We start from the raw sequence: 19,535 nt of genomic DNA, 5'->3' as shown, positions 1-19,535 counted from the left end.
AATGCCCTCAGCCTTCCATGACAGAGTTTTTTAGAAAAATGTCCCTGTTAGGAGGCTTCTCAGACAGGTTTCATGGACGTGCACAGCCACCAAGTAATTCAGAGCTCACTGTGAAGCATCTGCTGGTCGGCTCTTGCCAGCTGGCCTGTGGCACGTGCAGCCGGCAGCTGGGGATTAGCAGGAACCCGCTCCTCACTTCCAGCTTCCTCACAGCTCCTGCAGCTGCATGAGAGAATGAAGCAATCCCTGCCTTGGACTTCAGCTGGTTTTGTTTTTGTTTTTACCCACCACAAGCATCTGGGTGTTTTGATGCTTTTTGCCTGTTGGAGAAGTCACAAGGCTCCCTTCCAATAGCGTGGCTGAAAGGGAGCCCAGTTCTGATCTTTCTAACTTATATTCCTGTAGGCTCAGAGGATCTTCTGGCTGAACAAATGCCAAGTGGTCTTTTCAGTGCCAGCTGGTACATGAAAAGGCTTCCAAAGGGAGCTGAAAATGGACCGTGATGTTACATGTTGTAGTTGTTTAGCATTAACATCTTGTTCTCAAAATACTAATTTTCATCTAATTTGCAACTGCCAGAAGCACAGCAATACCTTGCTTTGCATAATGGAAGTGTTTGTGAATTCAGTCCTGCTGTGAATGTATCAGCTGTGCTGTCTGAAATGTCACTGAGGCTTGAGGATGAGCATTACAGTCTTGCCTTCATCTGATTGACCCTCTCTGGGTAGATCTAAGTACTTTTTGGAAATCAGCTTAATTTTTGAAGTAAAATCCCAGTGTGTATATAAAATAAAGAAAATATGTAATATATTTAGCATATGTGAAATGCAACACTGAATTACTGAGTTTGGAAGTTAATTTAGCAATGTGGGACTGATAATTGCGTTTAAATTTAAAACAATATTAAGAATTATAACCATAGCTGAATCTTGCAGCATTAGGGCTTAGGAGACAAAATTTCATATATGCTATATATATATTTCATATATATGCCACTGAGGCCTGATTTTCAAAATAACTGTTTAATGGCTGTACCTACTATATTCAATACGGCCTCCCCACAACTTTGATTGTGTGTGTTTTCTGTACCTCATGATGTCTCACTCCTCCTCATCCACGCTTTCTTTGCAGCCCATTGAAATGGAAGCCTGAATATGTAATAGATGTAGTGACAGCTGGCAGTAAGAGGCATATGGCAAACCATGAGAGCTGTGATGAAAAAAGGTGTATTTTATCTGAAGGAAATTATGCATGGGAGTTATTGTGCAGAAAAAAATAATTGCATCTTGGCACCCACCTCCTTTTGATTTGCTATTCCTGTTCATTTCTATCTGGCGTTGAACAGTAGCCTTGATTTTTGGAAGCTGTATTTGTGTATGTAAAAACAAGCAGCATCTAAACCGTGTCACAAGTAGTTGATAAGGCTCACAAAACTTTACAGCAAGGCTGCTTCTTATTGTATCAACTTGTTTAGTAAATTATCAGAAGCTGACTTTTCTATTCTGTGGTGACATCTTTTTTCTTTCATCTTTTTCAATAAATAAAGTCCGTGTTTCTTTTAAGATATTTAAGAAACCCACTTGAGTTTACTGCAAATACTACTCATGCTGTAATAATTAGGAAAAAGAAGTATAATATGCACTTACTATCCGTACTTCACTACTTTCACTAACCAATAATTGTCACTTCCTACTGCTTCATTCATTATGGCAGCAGTGCTTCCTGTAACAATTAAGTAGAAAGGCTGATGGTTATATAAAAACTGCTGCTAACAATTAGTGTTATTTCTAGCTACAAGTTAAATTGATTTTCACATGGATCCAGGAAAGGCAGGAGATTTCAAAGCAGTATAAAACACTTATTACACTTATTATTATTAGAAATAATTACTGAATAATCATGTTGGATTTGAGGAACTACTAGTCTGAAATAATAGTATAATATATAATTTTATTTTCAGGGCAAGGCAGCTGGAAAGAAGACAAAAGTTTACCATATTGCCAAGGAGATCATGAGCTCAGAGAAAGTGTGAGTGTCGATGCTAAGCTGAACAGCTTATCAGTTTATTTTAATTGGGCAGTTCAGATTTAACTGTCTGCTTTTTCTTGCTTTTCTGATAGGTTTGTGGACGTGCTAAAGCTCTTACACATTGTAAGTATAAAAAAAATTGTTCTGTTAAAGCTTAGTGTTTCAGTTTTATTGCAGTGAATGTGATTTTTTTTTTCCTGCAGTGTCTGCATAATTTAAAATTCCTTTTTTTTTTTTTAATAATGGATGAATATGGTTAATTCTGTGTCTCCTTTATTAACATGTACAGTCTTCCTGCTGAGTTGGGGATACTGCTTGAATACTTTATATGGATATATATCCATACATGTTAAGCAGCACCATATTTATAAACCAATTTCTACCACAGCAACCTAAATAGAATCTTTGGTTAGAATGATTTTTAAAGTAAAGGGGAGAAGAAGAGACCAATTTGCCATTAGAAATAGTAAGTAAAAAGATGAATTATTTAGATAACCTAATTAGTTAGTTTTCTCTTGCATCCATCATATGGCATACTTTTTTAGGCTGTAGCTCTTTGATAGGTGCTTGTTTTCTGATAGCAGCTGTGACTGCAGTACGCACAACATGATGTCCACAGCAAGGGTTAAGTATTTAATCCTCGTTTATGCGAACCAGTCATGTGTTAAATGTGCTCTGTAAAAGATGAAAAAAATAGTAAATTAATTAGCTTTAGCTTTCTTTAGCTTCATTTGATAAGATTTCTATCAACTTCTAAGTAATATCTATTTGTACCATTTTGCTACTCTGTGAAGTACAAGCACAGTGATTTTTCTTTGGGTGCCAGAAGTAGTTCCATTACAAACAGATGAGTTTGTCCATGTCGGTCTCTTGAGAAGCATGTTCTGTGAAACTGGGAACAAAGACTCTTATGTATGGATGTTTACAGTGCTGTAATATGGAGATCTTCAAGGAAACAAAAAAAATTCCCACAGCAGTTGCTGATTCCTCTTCTGCCTTCCGTTTTTGTAATTGATTAGTAATTGAGCCTGTTCAGGCTTGATTTTCAAATGCTAGGTCACTCAGTTGTGGCCAATGTATAATTTATTTTCAACATTATTTGTAGTAGAAAACTCAAGTCTAAATGCTGATTGAAGGAAGAGAATTGTTCTAATGAGTGTAGACAATTTTTAAGCTATGTGTTTTTAATTATCACATTTTTCCAGCATCAGTTTATGTTTGAAAGGTGTCTTCACTTTCCAGTGTGCCAGTTCTTGAAAATCCAGCTTCAGGTAACATGTATGGTATTTAGTGGAGCAGGTTTCCCAGCAAGGCAGTTGATGCTCCATGCCTGTATGTGTTAAAGAGACATCTGGGTAAAGCCCTCGGAAACAAAGGCTGTCCGTGTAGAGGACACAGAGAAAGTATGTGGGAGAAGGAAGATAGTAGGGAGTTAAGGAAGTTTCTGGTGTAAGCTTAAGGTTGTCCAAGCCTTGTAAACATCCAGTGTTCTGGCATGTGTTTTGCTTTGGTTTACTGAATAGCTCACATGAAACCAATATGCTAGTTTGTAACTGGTGAGTACCAACAGGTTAGAAATGTTTCTGTCAGCTAGAAGTAACAATCAGCATGTATTCAATATAGCCTAATGGAGGAGACTGAGAGACTTTCCAAATTGAAAACATAGGCTCTGCCCATGCTGGGCTACTTTACAAATAGTGAAGAGTTGGTCTTTACTGAGTTTATCAGATAAGTCTCCATTACACCTTCTGTACTCTCTGCCAGGGTTCAAGTAAATACCTGAAATGCAGAGACTAATTCTGCTGATTCTGTTCAGTCTGTATTACCAAAGCCAGTTCTGCATATAGTGGCTCTTACTACAGCCAGGGAACAGAACTGTTGGTGCTTGAAGAATTTGAAGTAGATCTTAAAGCTGTTAGATGATGGGAATGTGATTGCAAACTAGTTACAAGCACCACTGATTTTTTTAGAGTTTTTTTTTTTTTTACTTTTATATTAATACAGTCGTGTTAGGTGGTGCAGCTCCTCTGGACTATCAGGGAGCCTCTCTGGACACTGCTGTGCTTTGTGAGTATGCCTGGCTTCTTCTGCTGAAGGCAGACTACAAAAGATCTCTACAAAATGATAAATGCTTGGAAACATTTCTATATCATGAAGTAAGCCAGTCACAGTAGAGATAATGTACTTTAACTGGCTTGGTACAATGGTGCTTTCTCACATGGGCTTGCTTGAGGGAAGAATCGAACATGAATTGTAATCTTGAATTCCTTGCACTTCTCTAATTATTGTAAATCTGTTTTAGTGGATGAGATTCAAGTAGAATGCTCAGAAACTCCAGAAAACAAAAGGACTTAAAACAAAACAACACACCTGTATGTGTCTTTGTGAGTTGTGGCCCATGTATAGTTTCTGGAGGGCTAAGAAGTGAGAAGTGTTACTTTTTCCCTAAGAGCACTCAGAGAAAAAGAAAGGAGCTGTGAGCTGGATGTGAGATGTGAAGGAATAGGACATGTTTCTGGGTAGGAGTAATGCAGGGCCAGTGCTCTTTGTGCCTATTTGTCATGGGATTCTTTGGGAATGCTTTGCTTTGCACAAGTGAGAGAGCTCCTTAAGCCACCCCTGTCACTGTAAAGATGCACTCTTGGCCTAGTAAAGAGCATCAGCTCTTTTATCCTTTTTTTTCCCTATATATATATATATATAAGAACAAATATATATATGTGTGTGTGTGTGTATGTGTATATATGTGTCTGTATATATGTAAATATATGTTTGGTCTTTTTTCCCCCAAACCCACCACTCTCTTTTTCTCCTTTTCTTTTAGATTTTTCCCTTTCCTGCTGTGGTATGGGTAGTGAGGTTTCTGATCCAGCAAGTAAATGTGCTTTTTCGGATGGGTCCTTCTTATGCAAAGTTCAATGTGCTCCTTTGTGCTGTGTTAGAAAAGGAAAGCTTAGGCCTGCAAGCTTTTGCCTGAGCCTTTAGGTCAGTGCTTCCAACTTACATCCCAGTTCTGTCCTTATTGGGACTCTGAGAGCCAGAAAGTGGTTGTCAGAAGGCACCTGCAACTTTTCTGCAGCCACAAGGTCACCCTCTTTTTGCAGCAGGCAGATCAGAGGTCAAACATCTTTCTATTTTCTGTTCTGTGTCCTTACAGAGGCACTTAGAAGAATGGGAAATTTTGGTTTGATATGTTTCCATTTTCAGAAAACATTTGCAAAATTATATATTAAAAAAATACATGTCTCTCAACCTCTCAGTTTTGGGTTTTTTTTTTTTTTGCCAACTTTGATATTTGACTGGTCTGAAGTGAAAACATGATAAATTTTTATTCTTTGAAGTGGTTTAGAATTTCTGACTGAGGCATTTGACAATGAATTGCAGCTGTCATTATCTTCCTGAAAAGGCTGATGAAATAGGTTTGATTTGGAAGGAAACGTTGGTCCATTACCCACTCTTGCTTGAAGTTGTGTTCTTAGAATATGTCATAGTCAAATAATTGTTGTAAAAATAGCTGTATTATGTTATTAAAAACTTGTAAATGATTTTATTGAGAAAAGGTATGGAATTCCTTGTCAGTTTTCCAGAAGCAACCTCATAGATTTGTAAGATGTCGTGATTCATGCTTATTCATGATCTTTATTAACTGTAAAGTTGTAATTAAGATTGCCTAGTTATATTTTGCTTTAAATATGTGATTTGAAATCTTCTGCAAGTGTATTCCTGGCAGCCCTGTTACAGTTTGTCACAGTGCAGCAAACTGGCTGCTCCTTGGAATGCAAACAGGGAGCTTTGTTCTTTTCCCCCATAGGATGTGTGTGTGTGTGTTCCTTGAAAAGCGTCCAAGTGCAGAGATATTTTTCTCCATAAATTAAACTGATATTTGAGCTATCTGCAGGTGTATTTAGCTGGAGTTATACTTCAGAAGAAGAGATTATGGCTTATTTTTGCTTTGGTGATGGTATGTTCTAGGAGAACAGATCCAAGATGAATATTGGTTGAAACCTTAGGAGTAAAATATGTGGCCAAATTTAGATCATGTTGTTCTTTCTCTTCCTGTTAAATGCATAAGAAAGTTTAATTTCACCCATTTTGACTTGTCCTTCTTTAGATGTCAGATACCGGAAGGTGCAGTTAATCAGTCAGCAACTGAGTGGGAATTTAGTCCCGTTAGTACACAGCTAAACATCTACTTTTGCTCCTTCTTTGCTGAGATGGGCAGGTTGCTTGGCTCTGCACTGGGAATCCTCCAGTGGAAAGAGAGGAATTGTGACTCAGGGCCTTTGCAGAGGGGAAGTGCGTGGGCTGGGCGTAGATGATTCATAATGGGGTCAGAATTATTTCAGATATCACTGCCGTTTGCTTATTTAAGGAAACTGTATTAAAGGAGGGGTCGAAGGAGAGAGGGTCAAGCAGAAACAGCAGATTTGGTATCCTTCTTCTGTTTAAAAAGTGGAACAGCTCTAGCAGGGGGGTATACTGATAGAATAAATAAAATTCTCTGAGGTTTTTGAGTTGAGAATGTTTTATCAGGCATTAATTCAGCAACAAGACGTACTCTCAGAGGCCTTTAAAACTGTTTGAACTAGATTTTCATATGGACAAGTATCCAGTGGGCTGCTGTCTTAGTCTAGAATGAATGAGATTATTTCTGGTTTGTGAAGAACGTATTTTCCAGGGATGGCTATAGGTGCCATCCTCTTCAAGCCTTTGGCTGAAGGCAATTGTCTTTGCATAAGTAGCATGGAGTAGTGGGAGGTGTCTCTGCCTATAGGAGGGGGGTTGGAACTAGATGATCTTAAACCATTCTATGATTCTGTGATTACCACTGGACCAGAACATAATGTAGAAACTCTAACCCAGTAGTTCAAAAAGCAATTTTCAGGAAGTGTACAACAGCCTCTCATCTTCTGAAAGGAAATAGCAAGCTTAAAAATGTATGAATCATCCCAGTTTCAGATTCATAATCTCTTGTTTTGTGTCATACAGCATATGAAATATTTGGTCCAGAGTTGCAAGTGGTTTTTTAGTGAAATAAGCACATCAATTCCAAAGCATGGCAAAGAAGTTTAAGAGTATTCAGAAGGCTCATTTTTAATTATAAAAACCTTGCTTTAAAATTAACTATGGTGAATTGGTGCATTGCTTCTAACACAGTAATTTCTAGGACATCTCAGGTGGCCGTGTTTGGACAGACTGAAGAAAGCAGTGCTTGTCAGCAGCATTATGTTAGCACTATATGCTAAATATCTTTGTAATATGAGTCACTTTTTGTCGGTATTTATAGATATCAGAGCAATGCGTGTATTACTTGCAGCAGTGGTTCTGTTTTTATTCTGGTTTTATAAATCTGGTGCACAGATTTAGTTTTAGAAGGAATTAGGTGCTGTTGTGCTAAATTGGTATTCCTGTAATTTCTAATTTTGAAGCCACTTGTATGTAAGAAAGGAACTTTCCCATAAAAAAAAAAAAAGAACTTGACTGAATAGCTTCTGCCATTTGGAGTAAAATTTCAGATTTTACTATTGAAGTTAACATGTTTTACATTTAGTAATTAACACAGACCCGCTGTAGGTTCTGGTCCTGTTAGATGAGAAGTTAATTTTTGGGAAGGTGGTACTTGAATGGCAGCACTGCTAGCTGGGGACCTGCCCTGTTTGTTTGGCTTTCCTACCCCTTCTGCTCAGGCATGTGCTCTCTGCATTCACCTCCCAGGTTTATCTCGAGATGAACTTGGCATGACAGTTATTTCACACCCACTGCCAGGTTATAAATAAATCTTAATATGATTACAGTGACAAATACATTGCGCTGCCTCTGAAGTGAAGACTTGATAATTCCAAAAAAGAAGGGGGAAAAAAAGCTCTGAAGTGTATCGCCTTTGTTGTTCAGCAGTCTGGTTTGCATCATTTGAAAGCTTCACGTTATCTTTCTTCCCTCTGTTTCCTTTCTGCAGGGCTTCCTCCCTTTCCTCGGTTGTGGAGGGAGTCGCAGGGGTGAGAAAACAAAGTTTTGGTTGGCTGTGCTCATGGCCCAGTCTTTGACAGCATGATCCAAAGCCCAGAGAGGCTGATGGACTTTGGATCAAGCCAATAGAGAAACCCAAACCCCCTGCATTTGAAAAACATCCTGCAGGCTCTTTGAATGCTGTATCTAGAAGTTAAATAAATGCTCTTAACTACAAGTGACATTCCTGTCTTATCTACTGGTGCCTAAACCTGGCTCCCTGCTTGCCGTTTATTGTGTGGCCAGGGAAAAGCTGGGCTTGTTACAGACAAAACCACTTTTCTTTTCATCATGCAAGTAGGCTTATAGTGCTCAGAGAAAATTCTTGTTCCACCCCATGGTGGAGCATATACAGTATATTGTCTGTGCACGGAATTTTTTGAGGGGAATATTATCATAATATGATGGTGCATTTTGCATGAAGCTCTTCAGAAGGCCTCATTTGAGCTTTTGCCATTGTAATTTCATGTATCATTTCAGTGTTAAGCAATGCCCTAGGGTCAGAAAAACCCATAAGATGCAGCTGGTAGTTAACCTATGTGTCACTAGTCTACACAGAGGATGTAAAACAGAGCATTTCCATATGAATAACGCCATCTGTTTTTTAACTCCCTTGCATTTAGTTCTCAGCCTTCCCCATCACAGCCATCTCCCTGTATCTCTTTTCAGTTTCTTGTCATAACTGTGCCCTGGCGCAGCCTTCACGACCCAGGGTCACAGAGCAAGAAGCTGTCTGGAGCTCGCTGATGTAATGAGGAGAGGCCAGGAGAAAGCTGAGACTGGAGTCTGACAAACCCTAAATAGTGCCAGATGCTGGGCTGATGAGATAGCCAGTGAGACCTGGAGCAGTAGACTTGTGTGTGTGTGTGTGCCTAATTCTTTTCTTTATTTTAACCAAAGAACCCTACAGAATTTCAAAGGCAGATGTGAACATGCATATTTAAAAATATGCCTCATCGCTGCACACAGGAACATGCCATTTAGTCACCTTTTTTGGGTCACCTACAGGTTTTGTGTGCATTATTAGGTTTCAGCAGATGCAAACTAAAAAGAGCTATTACAAACTGACTGTTTTATGCTGATGCCCAACTTCAAGTGAGACATGATAAAATAGATATTTGGATTTTCTTTTTTCTCATTTTAAAGTTATATTTTTGATTATTTTTTTCGAGTGAAACGCTGAATTGCTAAACCTCTTTTTTGAAAATTTTCTGTGATCAGGAAAAATACCTTGCCTAATGGATACCACCTTTCATTATGTGTGCAATCCTGGCCATAGTGACTTGTCCAGGGCCAAGATTTTAATTCTGAGCAGTTTAATAAGGGCCTTAATAATAACTTAATAATAACTTAGCTCTGCCCTGTTGAGAGCTGGTCGAAGCATAAAAATACTCCAGGATCCTTCAACGGTTAATGCAGTTTTCCTCCTTCCTGGAAATGTTTTGAAGGTAGCAATGTTGTTTTGATAATGGACAACATTTGAAATCTCACAGTTCCAGTGCGTTGTTAAAATAGCTCTTTGCTAATGTGTATTTTCCTATGAGAGCTGCTATGTATGGAAAGTTCTTGTGACACAGCATTTTTAATCCAGGCAGCACATCTTCCTAGAATGCATTTGTAAATAACTGCCAAATAACAAAAAATATGGTTTTAGATTATGATTACTATGATTGCATTGGCTGATACAACATTTTTGCTTTTTGACCCAAATCTTAGCAAGAAGATGCTCAAGGCTACCAATACCTTTGCAGATAGAAGCGCTTTTTCACTGTAGTATCAGCTCATTTCTTAAGGGTGTGTTAAAAAAGTAATGAGCAACCTCCACAGCGTATGTCCAGGACTGAGAGAGTCAAGCTCCAGCATCACACTAAAGGGATTAAGGCTGACCCAAGGGAGCGAGTTGAAGCTGCAGGGAAACATAACCCAGATGGCACCCTCCTCTCTTTGGTAATAGGGAGCAGGGCCTGGAATGTCTGCAGAGAAAACACTGATGTCTGAACTGTGCTTTGAAGGCTGTTGGCTCATGGTGAGGGCTTCTCTTTGTGCTCCGGCAGGATTTCCGGGACGCGGTGGCACACGCCTCTAGGCAGCTCGGGAAGCCTGTGATTGAGGACAGAATCCTGAATCAGATCCTGTACTACCTACCTCAGCTGTACGAGCTCAACCGGGACCTCCTGAGGGAGCTGGAGGAGCGATTGTCTCATTGGTGACTATCAGTGAAAGAACACCACTCCTTTGATGCTGTTAAAATGTGTCTGTGGGGTTTTAAAGACTCCTCATGACCACAGTCTGACTCTTGTTTGTTTTTCACATGCCTTCATAAATGATAGAATTGGCTTCAAAGGTACAGGGGTACCTTTCTGTTTTGCTGTTTTATTTGGCACTGAGGGGCATCCCAGAAGGCATGTCAGCACATGCTTTAAGCAACCACACTTTTTTGTTTAAAACATAGGTTTCAGTTGAAAGTTCTTGTTTCTGTGTGTACGTGGGCATGATAAACAGACTGACTTCATGAGAGGAACAGGAGGCTCTTCCGAAGATTTGTTTGCCTTTCAAGGGTAGTTGAGGTCTACTAACCAGACGGTGCTGATGGGCAGTCCTGCTGAAGTCCATTCTCAGTTACACTGGTGGTTGGATGTAAACCAGCCAAAGAAAGTGTACAGACAGAAGCACTGAAAGTAAAGACTGTAATCCTGAGCCTCCTAGTGTGGGATGTAGACACCATTTTAAAGTTTGAAGATCCATTTTCTTGGAAATCCAGCTTGTATTAATGTGCTCAAATAGTTTCAGATCATTTAGAGCAGACTGTGAATCAAGTGGTTGTGATCTAACTCCAAATGTCTGCTGGACTGCAAGCTTTTTGTTCTGAAATAAACTGTCACATCTTACCATGAAGACGATCAATGTCTTGCTGCAAGGTTAGCATGTATACCTTTTTGTGACTAATTGTTCTGTTTTTGTTTCTAGGCTTGAACATCAAAGAATTGCTGACATATTTGTGAAAAAGGGCCCCTACTTAAAGATGTACTCAACTTACATCAAAGAATTTGATAAAAATATTGCACTGTTAGATGAGCAGTGTAAGAAGAATGCAGGTTTTGCCTCGGTAGTGAAAGACTTTGAGGTACTGTGTTCTTTTCTAAGATATATCCTATTTTGTAACTTTTCAGCAGTTGTCATTTTTACGTAAGACTATAGAGACCATCCTCTAATTTGATTTTTTTTTCTGCTGGGTCTTGGCTTGAGCCCTTATAGGGTGAAAGTGAAAAGAAATTCAAATTTTCCAAAGTAACTAGTGATGCTGGCTGCCAAAAGACCTTCATTTTCAGAAAATTTAGTACTTGCTACAAGTTGTATCAAAGGCATACTAGCAAAATCACCAGTTGCTTTTTTGGGGTTGGTCTCTTGACCGTAATGCAATGATTAGCTGTCTTATTTTAAGCAGGTTGATTTCTCCACCACATTACAGGGTAGTAGCTTACTCATGGGAATCATATTTCATTTCAGTTAGAAACATACAAAAGTGACTCTTAACAGTCTACATATTTCTAGAAGCTTTTAAACCCAGCCCATGCAACAATCAGTTGAAAGCTGATTCATGTCACTGAAAGCAATGCCAGATTTTAAATAATCCCCTTAAATCAGAAAGGAGATCAGAACACGATCCACAAAATCTTTGAATTTACCTCCTATGATGCAAGCTTCCCTTTGAGTAATCTCTTCTCTGCTAGTTTACAAATCCTTAAAAAGGCTACTTAGAGCAGGCAAAGGAAGAGCTTGAGGTAGAGTCCACAAGTGCAGTAAGAACTCTTTTCAAGGACTCAGTGTTTCTGATACATGTTATTTTGAAGGCAAACTCAAGATTTTTTTTTTTTTAAGCACGGGTCTTTTAATTGTTTTTTGTCTTTAGATGTTTGGATTAATTAAAACTCCTTGAGTGATTACTGCTCTCCTCTCTGCCTTTCTTCCTAATGGACATCTACTGTGATTGCAAATTAGCATGTCTTTGCAACTTCCTTTTCTTTTATTTCTGGGAAGATCAACTCCTCTCCTTTATAAGCAAAATAACCTATTTTGAATTCACAGAGAGTATGGATGCTTACTGATGTCTTTTAACTCATGATTAATTTTACATACATCTTCCACACAGGGAAATACTTGCTTTGTGGTGCAATGTAATGCTACAGTAGTCACACCTTTAAGATCAGCTTATCTGATATTATCGGCAACTCTTTGTAGTTAAGTTTGCTTTTACTGGAGCCCTTGAGTACTACAGAATTGTTGCTGATGTTGACTGTTTCTTTCAGATGAGCCCCCGCTGTGCTAGTCTGGCCCTCAAGCACTATCTGCTCAAGCCAGTTCAGAGGATTCCCCAGTACAGACTCCTTTTGACAGGTATAGTCAAGTTTTTATACAATCCTAAGAAACCAGTCTGTGTATTCCAGAAAATGTGTTTTCAGGCAGTTGTATCCATCTGCAAAGCGTGTTTATCTGACTTCAGTTATATGAAGCTTTTCTGAAAATATAGCATGGGCTTAGAGGCTTTCTTTGGTGACACTGACTGCAACAAGATTCACAAGTGAGATGCTAATGTTCCCAGCATTGTGGTGTGCTCCCTGATGCTACATTCAGCAGTACTTGGAAAACTTGAAATTGTTGGTGTTTTTTGCTTGTTTCTGTGGTAATAAAAGACAGCAATTTTCTTAGAGGGTTGGAAAGCTCCTCTTTTGAATTTTGGTGTGTGGGGTTTTTTTTGTTTTTTGTTTTGTTTTTTAATGGAAAAAAGAAGTATGGAAAACTAGAACAAGGAGAAGGAACGGAAAGATTTGTCTGTGAGCTTTTCTTGCAAGTAGTTTGTCCATTTCTCTCCTGCCCAGGTGTTTTGACTTTGAAAACCATTCTCCTTTAAAAGCAGGAAGTGTGGGTTTGGTAAACGTTATTGTTAAGCACTCAAGACTTGTTGCAGGGGCATGAGTTGGTACAGAACTACAAAATCTGGGCTCTGTACTTGGCTTTGGCACTGGCATGCCTAGGTGACCTTGAGGAAGTTGTCTCCTTTATGCAGTACTTTCACTTTGTGTAAAAGGAGTGCAGTGGTACAGGCCTCCTTTGTGAAGTATTTTGAGATGTGTTTGTTGTAAGAGGGGGATGGCTCCTGTAAGGATTTGGAAATACTTAAGGCATTGTTTTTGAAAGTTGCTTCTTGATGACCTATTTAAAAATAGCCTCTGTTTATGCAGTAACTGCAAAATAAAATGCTGTATGACCCTTTGTTTGGCTCTGTAGCAGCTTGTTGGCATTTCCCCAGCAAGTACTTAGACTAGTGATGCCTTGGGAGATATAAACTTCAGCGCTGTGGAGAAGTTGCAAAGTTATTAACCTGGACTGTTTTCTTTTTAATTGTCTCATGGAAATCACAGGTAGGGAAAAAAGGGTTAAAAGCCTTTATCAAATGAACTACATTGTGGGAGAAAATATTAGTGTCTTTTAATTGATAAAATTAAACCACAAGAAGGCATTTGAGGAGTTGCTTTATTTTATAAAGACACTGGCTCAAGGCATCGTGTAGGCTTGTTATATATTCCTCAATCAGTGGAGATGCCTCGGATAAGTCCAAAGGTTTCCAATAAAAAGGCAGAACAGAGGAGCAATTCCTTTGTCAATATACATAGCAAAATGAGAGATGTCAGTGATGAATGGCACAGAAACACTACTACTATGAAGTTGAAGGAGACTTCTTTGTAACTGTTAATTGTCACTGTGACAGGGAGCAGCTGTTTTAGACAAGACCTGAAAATCTCATCCTGTGTTGGGCATTATGTGGAGTTCTGCAGACCTGGCTGGGGCCACCCAGCTTTAAAAAAATCTGTAAATACACATGCTATTTACATGAATTGGATTGCAGTTCTGATTACTGCTTTAGAAAAATAAATTTTTTGTGTCCCATGAGAGGAATGAAAGAGATCAGACTAAGAAATGAATTATGCTGTGGCAGGGGGCTTTTATTTTGGATCTCCTTCATTTTTGCTGTGTTCAATTATTCATGCCATTTCACACTGTCTTCTGAGATTTTCACTCTCCTATATCTTAGTGGGTGACTTCTCCACTTTGTTACCTTCTAGCAACTCTGTATAATATTGAGTAATCTCTGTACAAAGCCTTTGGAGGATATACCCAGTATTTGGCTCTGCTGTTGCAGTGAGCAAAACAAAAATGATGCTGCAGTGATGCAGCAGAAGCCCCAGGCAAAGACAATGGGCATTTGAGTGTGGCTGAGGAGGGGGCAGTGGCTTAGAGGAGAAAAAACAATCCGGGAAATGAAGCTGCAAGGCCTGAGTCAGCAGGGATTTCTTGTTATTTAGATGCTGTGTCGGTAGGACAGCTTTGTACTAGTAACCTGCTGCTACAAGATTGTTGCTGTGCTTTGAAGTGTAGTTGCTTTTGTGCTAACAAAAGGAGGAGCAGGTGGACTTATAAATCAGGCAAGGAGAGACACAACTCAGCTGTATTTCTATTTAATTATACAGCTTTTCCATCACACCAAGGAAATTTCCACTTTCCCACGTAACCCTGAACTCCATACAGCAAATATTAAGTGGGTTGCTGGGGAGGTTAATTAGAGACTTTGTATTTTTAACAGAAAGAAAGGAAGGTGAGATGAATCTCTCCTCCAGAAAATCTGGTTTGAGTAGAAGACTTGGACGATACAAGCAAGCACTTCATTGTCATATGATAAGCTTCTATCCTCTTTTTCACAACACAACGCTTGTAGAGAGAGAGGTGGTGTCTCTTATACTCAGCTGAGGTCTAGTGATGGGAGGCTGAGGGGGATTGAAAAATCTGCTTTTGAGCGCATGCTGTTCTTTTGCAGCTCAGAAATAGAATTGTCAGACTTGAGGCCAATTCCATTTTGAGAATGAATTCTTTGAGTTTAATGTAGTTAAATTGGACAATTTGAGACAAGTAGTTAATGAAGCAGAAGATAATTTTTATCAAGAGTAGAAGTGATAGCTACTGGCCCGTAGCATGAAGGAAAAATGAATTACTGGCTGCTGTCAGGTGGACAGAAGGCATAAGAACATTCTGTCATAAACCAGTGCTTGTGTGTCGATTTTGGTTGTGTTTTGGGGTATCTAGCAAAATTATGAATTTTAATTTTTAAGTCTACCTTTCTGAAGGCATATTTAAGGTCTGCCATCAGAATATAAGGAGGAAGAGGTCAGACAAAAATTAGCGAGTTTTCTATCAAAAAGCCTTTCTCTGGTAGTGTGGTTCTTTTCACAGAATCACAAACACCAAGGTTGGAAAAGACCTACAAGATCATCCAGTCCAACCATCCACCCATCACCAATAGTACTCACTAAACCATGTCCCTCAACACAAAATCCAAACATTCCTTGAATACCTCCAGGGTTGGTGACTCCACCACCTTCCTGGGCAGCCCATTCCAGTGCCTGACCACTCTTTCAGAAAAGTAGTATTTCCTAGTGTAAATACTTTTATTCCTCTTGAAGTGGTTTGTGTAAATTAATGCATGCATCTTGTTTACATGAAGTCTGTTATTCTATTGCATGAAATGTAGTATTTGGGTGACCAGGGATTTTGGATAGGTTTTCTGCTCTCGTGGAGATGCGTTGATAAGATTTGTTTTGCTAGGATGGCCTCTTTGCTGCGTTGTGATCAATGAGAAGCTTGCACTGTCATACAGCTGGGAGGTTGCTATCAGTTGTGAAACAGAGATTGTGACTTGGCTTGGGTGTTAGTCAGACCTCTGTGCTATTTACAATGCTACAGTTCTCTTTCAGCGCTTTGTAATTTAAAAAAAATCTTTCCACTTAATTTCCTGCATAGTCTCAACTTCTGTTTTATTGTCACATTGCCAGTACTGTTCTCTATTACATTAAAGCATGCCCATGCTTACTGTCAGATTTGTCCTAGGCATACTGATCATCTCCTTTCTGTTTAAACCAACAGAAGGAAACCCTGGTGCTGAGGGTCTGACACTGTTGATAGTTTTAATATTATTAATATGATTTATATTTTATTCTGCAGTTGTGGAAAGCTGTCCGTAATATATATGTGTTTCATGTTTTCACCCAGAAACCAGTGTCTCGTGTAGAACAACTCTGAGTAAAATGTCTGAACAACTGAAGTACATTTCAAAGGGGAAAAAATTTGGTGAAGACCGCAGATACCATTCCACCTTAGTATTTAACTTCTGTATTTATTTTATCTAGGGATGTTTTTGCTAAATCTGTTCATGTCTGTGAAATACTCTGTTTGCAGAGTGTAAGGCAGTACCTCCAGACAGTTGTTGCAAGCACAGAATTTCCAGTGTGTATACGCAGAAGAAACTAAAACAGTCTATCACATTGCTTCTCTGAAGCTGAGTTTTAGCTGTTTACTTGCCAGATATACATAAAGAGATCAAAATTACATATTTACCACTTCCAGGATTTTACAGCCAGCAGTTTTTTTGGCTGTTTCCGTCTTTCAGTACAAGAGCTGCCTTCCTTTTTAAATACAGAATTTTAAGTGGTTGCAGTTATCATAGAATCATAGAAATGTTTGGGTTGGAAGGGACCCTTAAGATGATCTAGTTCCAACTCCCCTGCTATAGGCAGAGACACCTCCCTCTAGATCAGGTTGCTATGTTAAAATCTCTCTTTAATTTTCCCCCTGTTATCTGTGGATGTGATTTTAAAGTGCTAATACATACAGTTCAAAACAAAACCCCACAAATGGTATGAGGTAAAGTATTGTTCTTCGGGGGAATGTGTCATAAGGCATGAATGTGCCAAGAAGCAATTAGCTCCCGTGTTGGGTCTCTGGTTTTAAGTTTTCAGTGCAGTTACTTTGAATATTAAATTGGATGTTTCCATGTACTAGAAAGTGCCAGTGGAGCATTTGCAGATTAGTGAAGTATATCCACCTGACCTCTTGTTCCCAGTCCTCAGAGAAGTGACTCTGTGGCTGGCAGCTTTAAGAAGCTGTAGTTTCTGTATAAGCTGTAGGGACTCACGCTTTTATGCTGGGAGGTGTCTCCTGGAGTCCTTTGTTCTGGCTCTGGTGGAGGCTGAGTTGCAATATAACTTCAACCTGTTTTCTTTATGAAAGGTGCCCGTGATGCTCGCTTGGCCTGGGCAGTAATGTGCAGCTCCTACTCCATGACACTGAGGCGGGGGAGAGCAGCTGTTGTGTGTGTGCGAAGTGCGTTCCTGCAGGAACCAAGTTAAAAACCATGTGAACTCCTCTCAGTTCCTTGTAAAATACCTCCTGTTGATTTTAGTCTTACGCCAATTTCTTACAAGCACAACCCAAGCTGAGACAAGGTGATCTCATTTTTTTAGCGGAACATGTGTGCACCTAAATGCTGCACTTGGAGGTCTGGTAGCTACTACAGCAAAAGTTGTGGAGACACGTAAAGGATGCAGTATTATGGAGCTGGAAAAGTTTGTGCCATGTCAGGCTCATGTTAAAATCAGGCGTTGGCCATTCTCTGATAACGATCAGCCAGAACCTGAAGTGGAGCAGCAGGCTGTGGGTGTTCCCAGGCCCAGCCAGACCTCCCAGCACTCCCACCCCCAGCTCACCCCCAGCTGCCCCCAGCAAGGCCCTATTCCTTCATCCCAACCTGCTCTTCATGCTTCTCTTGGATCCTCCCTTAGGTCTTTGCCAAAAAATAAAGCTTCAGTGCCAAATATTTCTCTTCATGTAGTTTTGTTTTTCTCAAAGCTTTCATTAACTGACAAGATTTCTCACTCTTCATGGTGTTTCAACTGTAGAAACGCATTTCATAATTCCCTTATTTTGCATAAGGAAACCATTACAGTATTCTGAGTGCTCTCTGAGGGGCATGCATGAAGCAAGACATCCTATGAAGGCAGGAACAGTTGGCTCTCGATCCTTCTTGAGTGAAAGGATGAATCTGGGTAGGGCAAACATCTGTGAGCTGAATTCTTTCACTCCTACATTTGACATTTACAACTGCTAAGCTGAAATTGAACATTTCCTAGATCGTATACAATCAATTTTCTCTAAATCAGCCAGAATGCGAGTACCTGATTTAAAAGACAATTATGAATTAGTATTTGTTGATAATATAAATCTAAAACCTGTATTCCCTTCAAAGTTCCTTAGAATGTTGTGTTTCTTTCAAATTTAAATAGTTTAGAGCTGTACTGAGGCCGTATATTTGCCTTTGACAGGATATCATACTTTTTGGTGAACTGGACACAAGACCAGGGAATGGAATCTCAGGAGGGATGTTTTTTCATCTTGTCAGACGTTCGGAGTTAATTTTATCTGAGTAAAATAGATGAAAAAACTACCAAGTCTTGAATGTACTGAGAGTGCCACCTCGTGGTTGAAGAACTAAATTTGCAATTGAAAACCAACAATTGCTATGTGAACATCTGAACTGGCTTATAATTTATAAGAATAACTTATAAACTTATAATTTTTTTAACTGAAAAATATTGATCATAATCAGATTTACTGTATTGGGTTACTTTTTGCTCAGCTCCTGTAGACAAGTTAAGGCTCAGATAATTATCTATAATCTTCAAACTTTCTTGTGTCATCTTAATTGTAAATGATTGCAAGTATGTACTTGTCTTCCACCTGCTTGTTTTGTTTTGTTCCAGAATAATACTTACAACATATCACTTCCCTTTAGAGAAAGTCACTGCTTTTTTGCTCTTCCCTGAACAAGATATCATTATGTACTTTCACTGTGGAAATGCTAGTTTTTCTTATGTTATTACCTGGAAAAATGTAAAAGGTTATGTGGTGACAGACCTTTGTGGCATAGGTGTGCTGAAAAGCAGATTGCTAGGAAAATGTTGGGTTTTAATGCTTTCTGATGCTGTTTATTTCTTTAACAAAAATGCCTCTGTTATTTTTTCTTTATACAGATTATTTAAAAAACCTTTTAGAAGAATCTGCAGATTATAGGGATACTCAAGGTAAATGTCTCTTTATTCTCAAGAAACAACAGCTTATGTAAATATGATAAAGTCTAAATTTTAAACGCATGCAGAATGCTAAGCTGGTAAGTAGAAATATTTTCGGTTTGGTTCTGAATTCTACACTTAGTCTAAGTGCCTCTGATGTTCAGCAGTACTAGGAGTGCTTCTAGTCAGTGGTGCCATTCCCTTTGCATGACCCTCAGTCATTTATTTTGTTCTCTTTGATGGTATTTGTGCAGGCCTATATCTTCAGGAGGAAATGTAGCTGGTAGGAATGCACTAAATGAGTCTTGGATGTGCTAAGTCAAGTTCACTTTCTTACAGCTATGTCTCTTGGTATAGTGCCATAAAATTTATGAATATTTATCATTCTTAAGACATTTAGATATATTTGTTTATTTGACAATGGTGAAAATATAATTCCAGAAATGTTTTAAATGACTCTTTCAGAGTCTTGAGTTTGTCTTGCACTTCTTATGATTGTGAACAAGCTGATACTTGCACTGTGTGATAAGCAACTGAGCATTCAAA

At 39.0% G+C, this 19,535-nt stretch overlaps 1 protein-coding gene across 2 annotated transcripts in view; it reads left to right on the top strand.

Moving 5' to 3' along the window:
- FGD6 (FYVE, RhoGEF and PH domain containing 6) overlaps nt 1-19,535 on the top strand; it is a 67,469-nt gene that overhangs the window by 26,614 nt on the left and 21,320 nt on the right. For both annotated transcript variants that reach the window (XR_016466266.1, XM_031600445.2), the window contains exons 4-9: nt 1,961-2,028; nt 2,121-2,151; nt 10,089-10,240; nt 11,002-11,158; nt 12,342-12,429; nt 18,951-19,001. Coding sequence is in view for 1 of the 2 variants with exons in the window: in XM_031600445.2 (XP_031456305.2) it covers nt 1,961-2,028; nt 2,121-2,151; nt 10,089-10,240; nt 11,002-11,158; nt 12,342-12,429; nt 18,951-19,001 (547 nt within the window). In the remaining variant the exon portion in view is untranslated. The remainder of the gene's footprint in view (nt 1-1,960; nt 2,029-2,120; nt 2,152-10,088; nt 10,241-11,001; nt 11,159-12,341; nt 12,430-18,950; nt 19,002-19,535) is intronic.

The sequence above is a fragment of the Phasianus colchicus genome, chromosome 1 (assembly GCF_987193195.1).
Source record: "Phasianus colchicus chromosome 1, bPhaCol1.hap1.1, whole genome shotgun sequence".
NCBI lineage: Eukaryota > Metazoa > Chordata > Aves > Galliformes > Phasianidae > Phasianus > Phasianus colchicus.
Note: the sequence above shows the minus strand (reverse complement) of the source record. Positions and strands in the feature narration are given on the sequence as shown.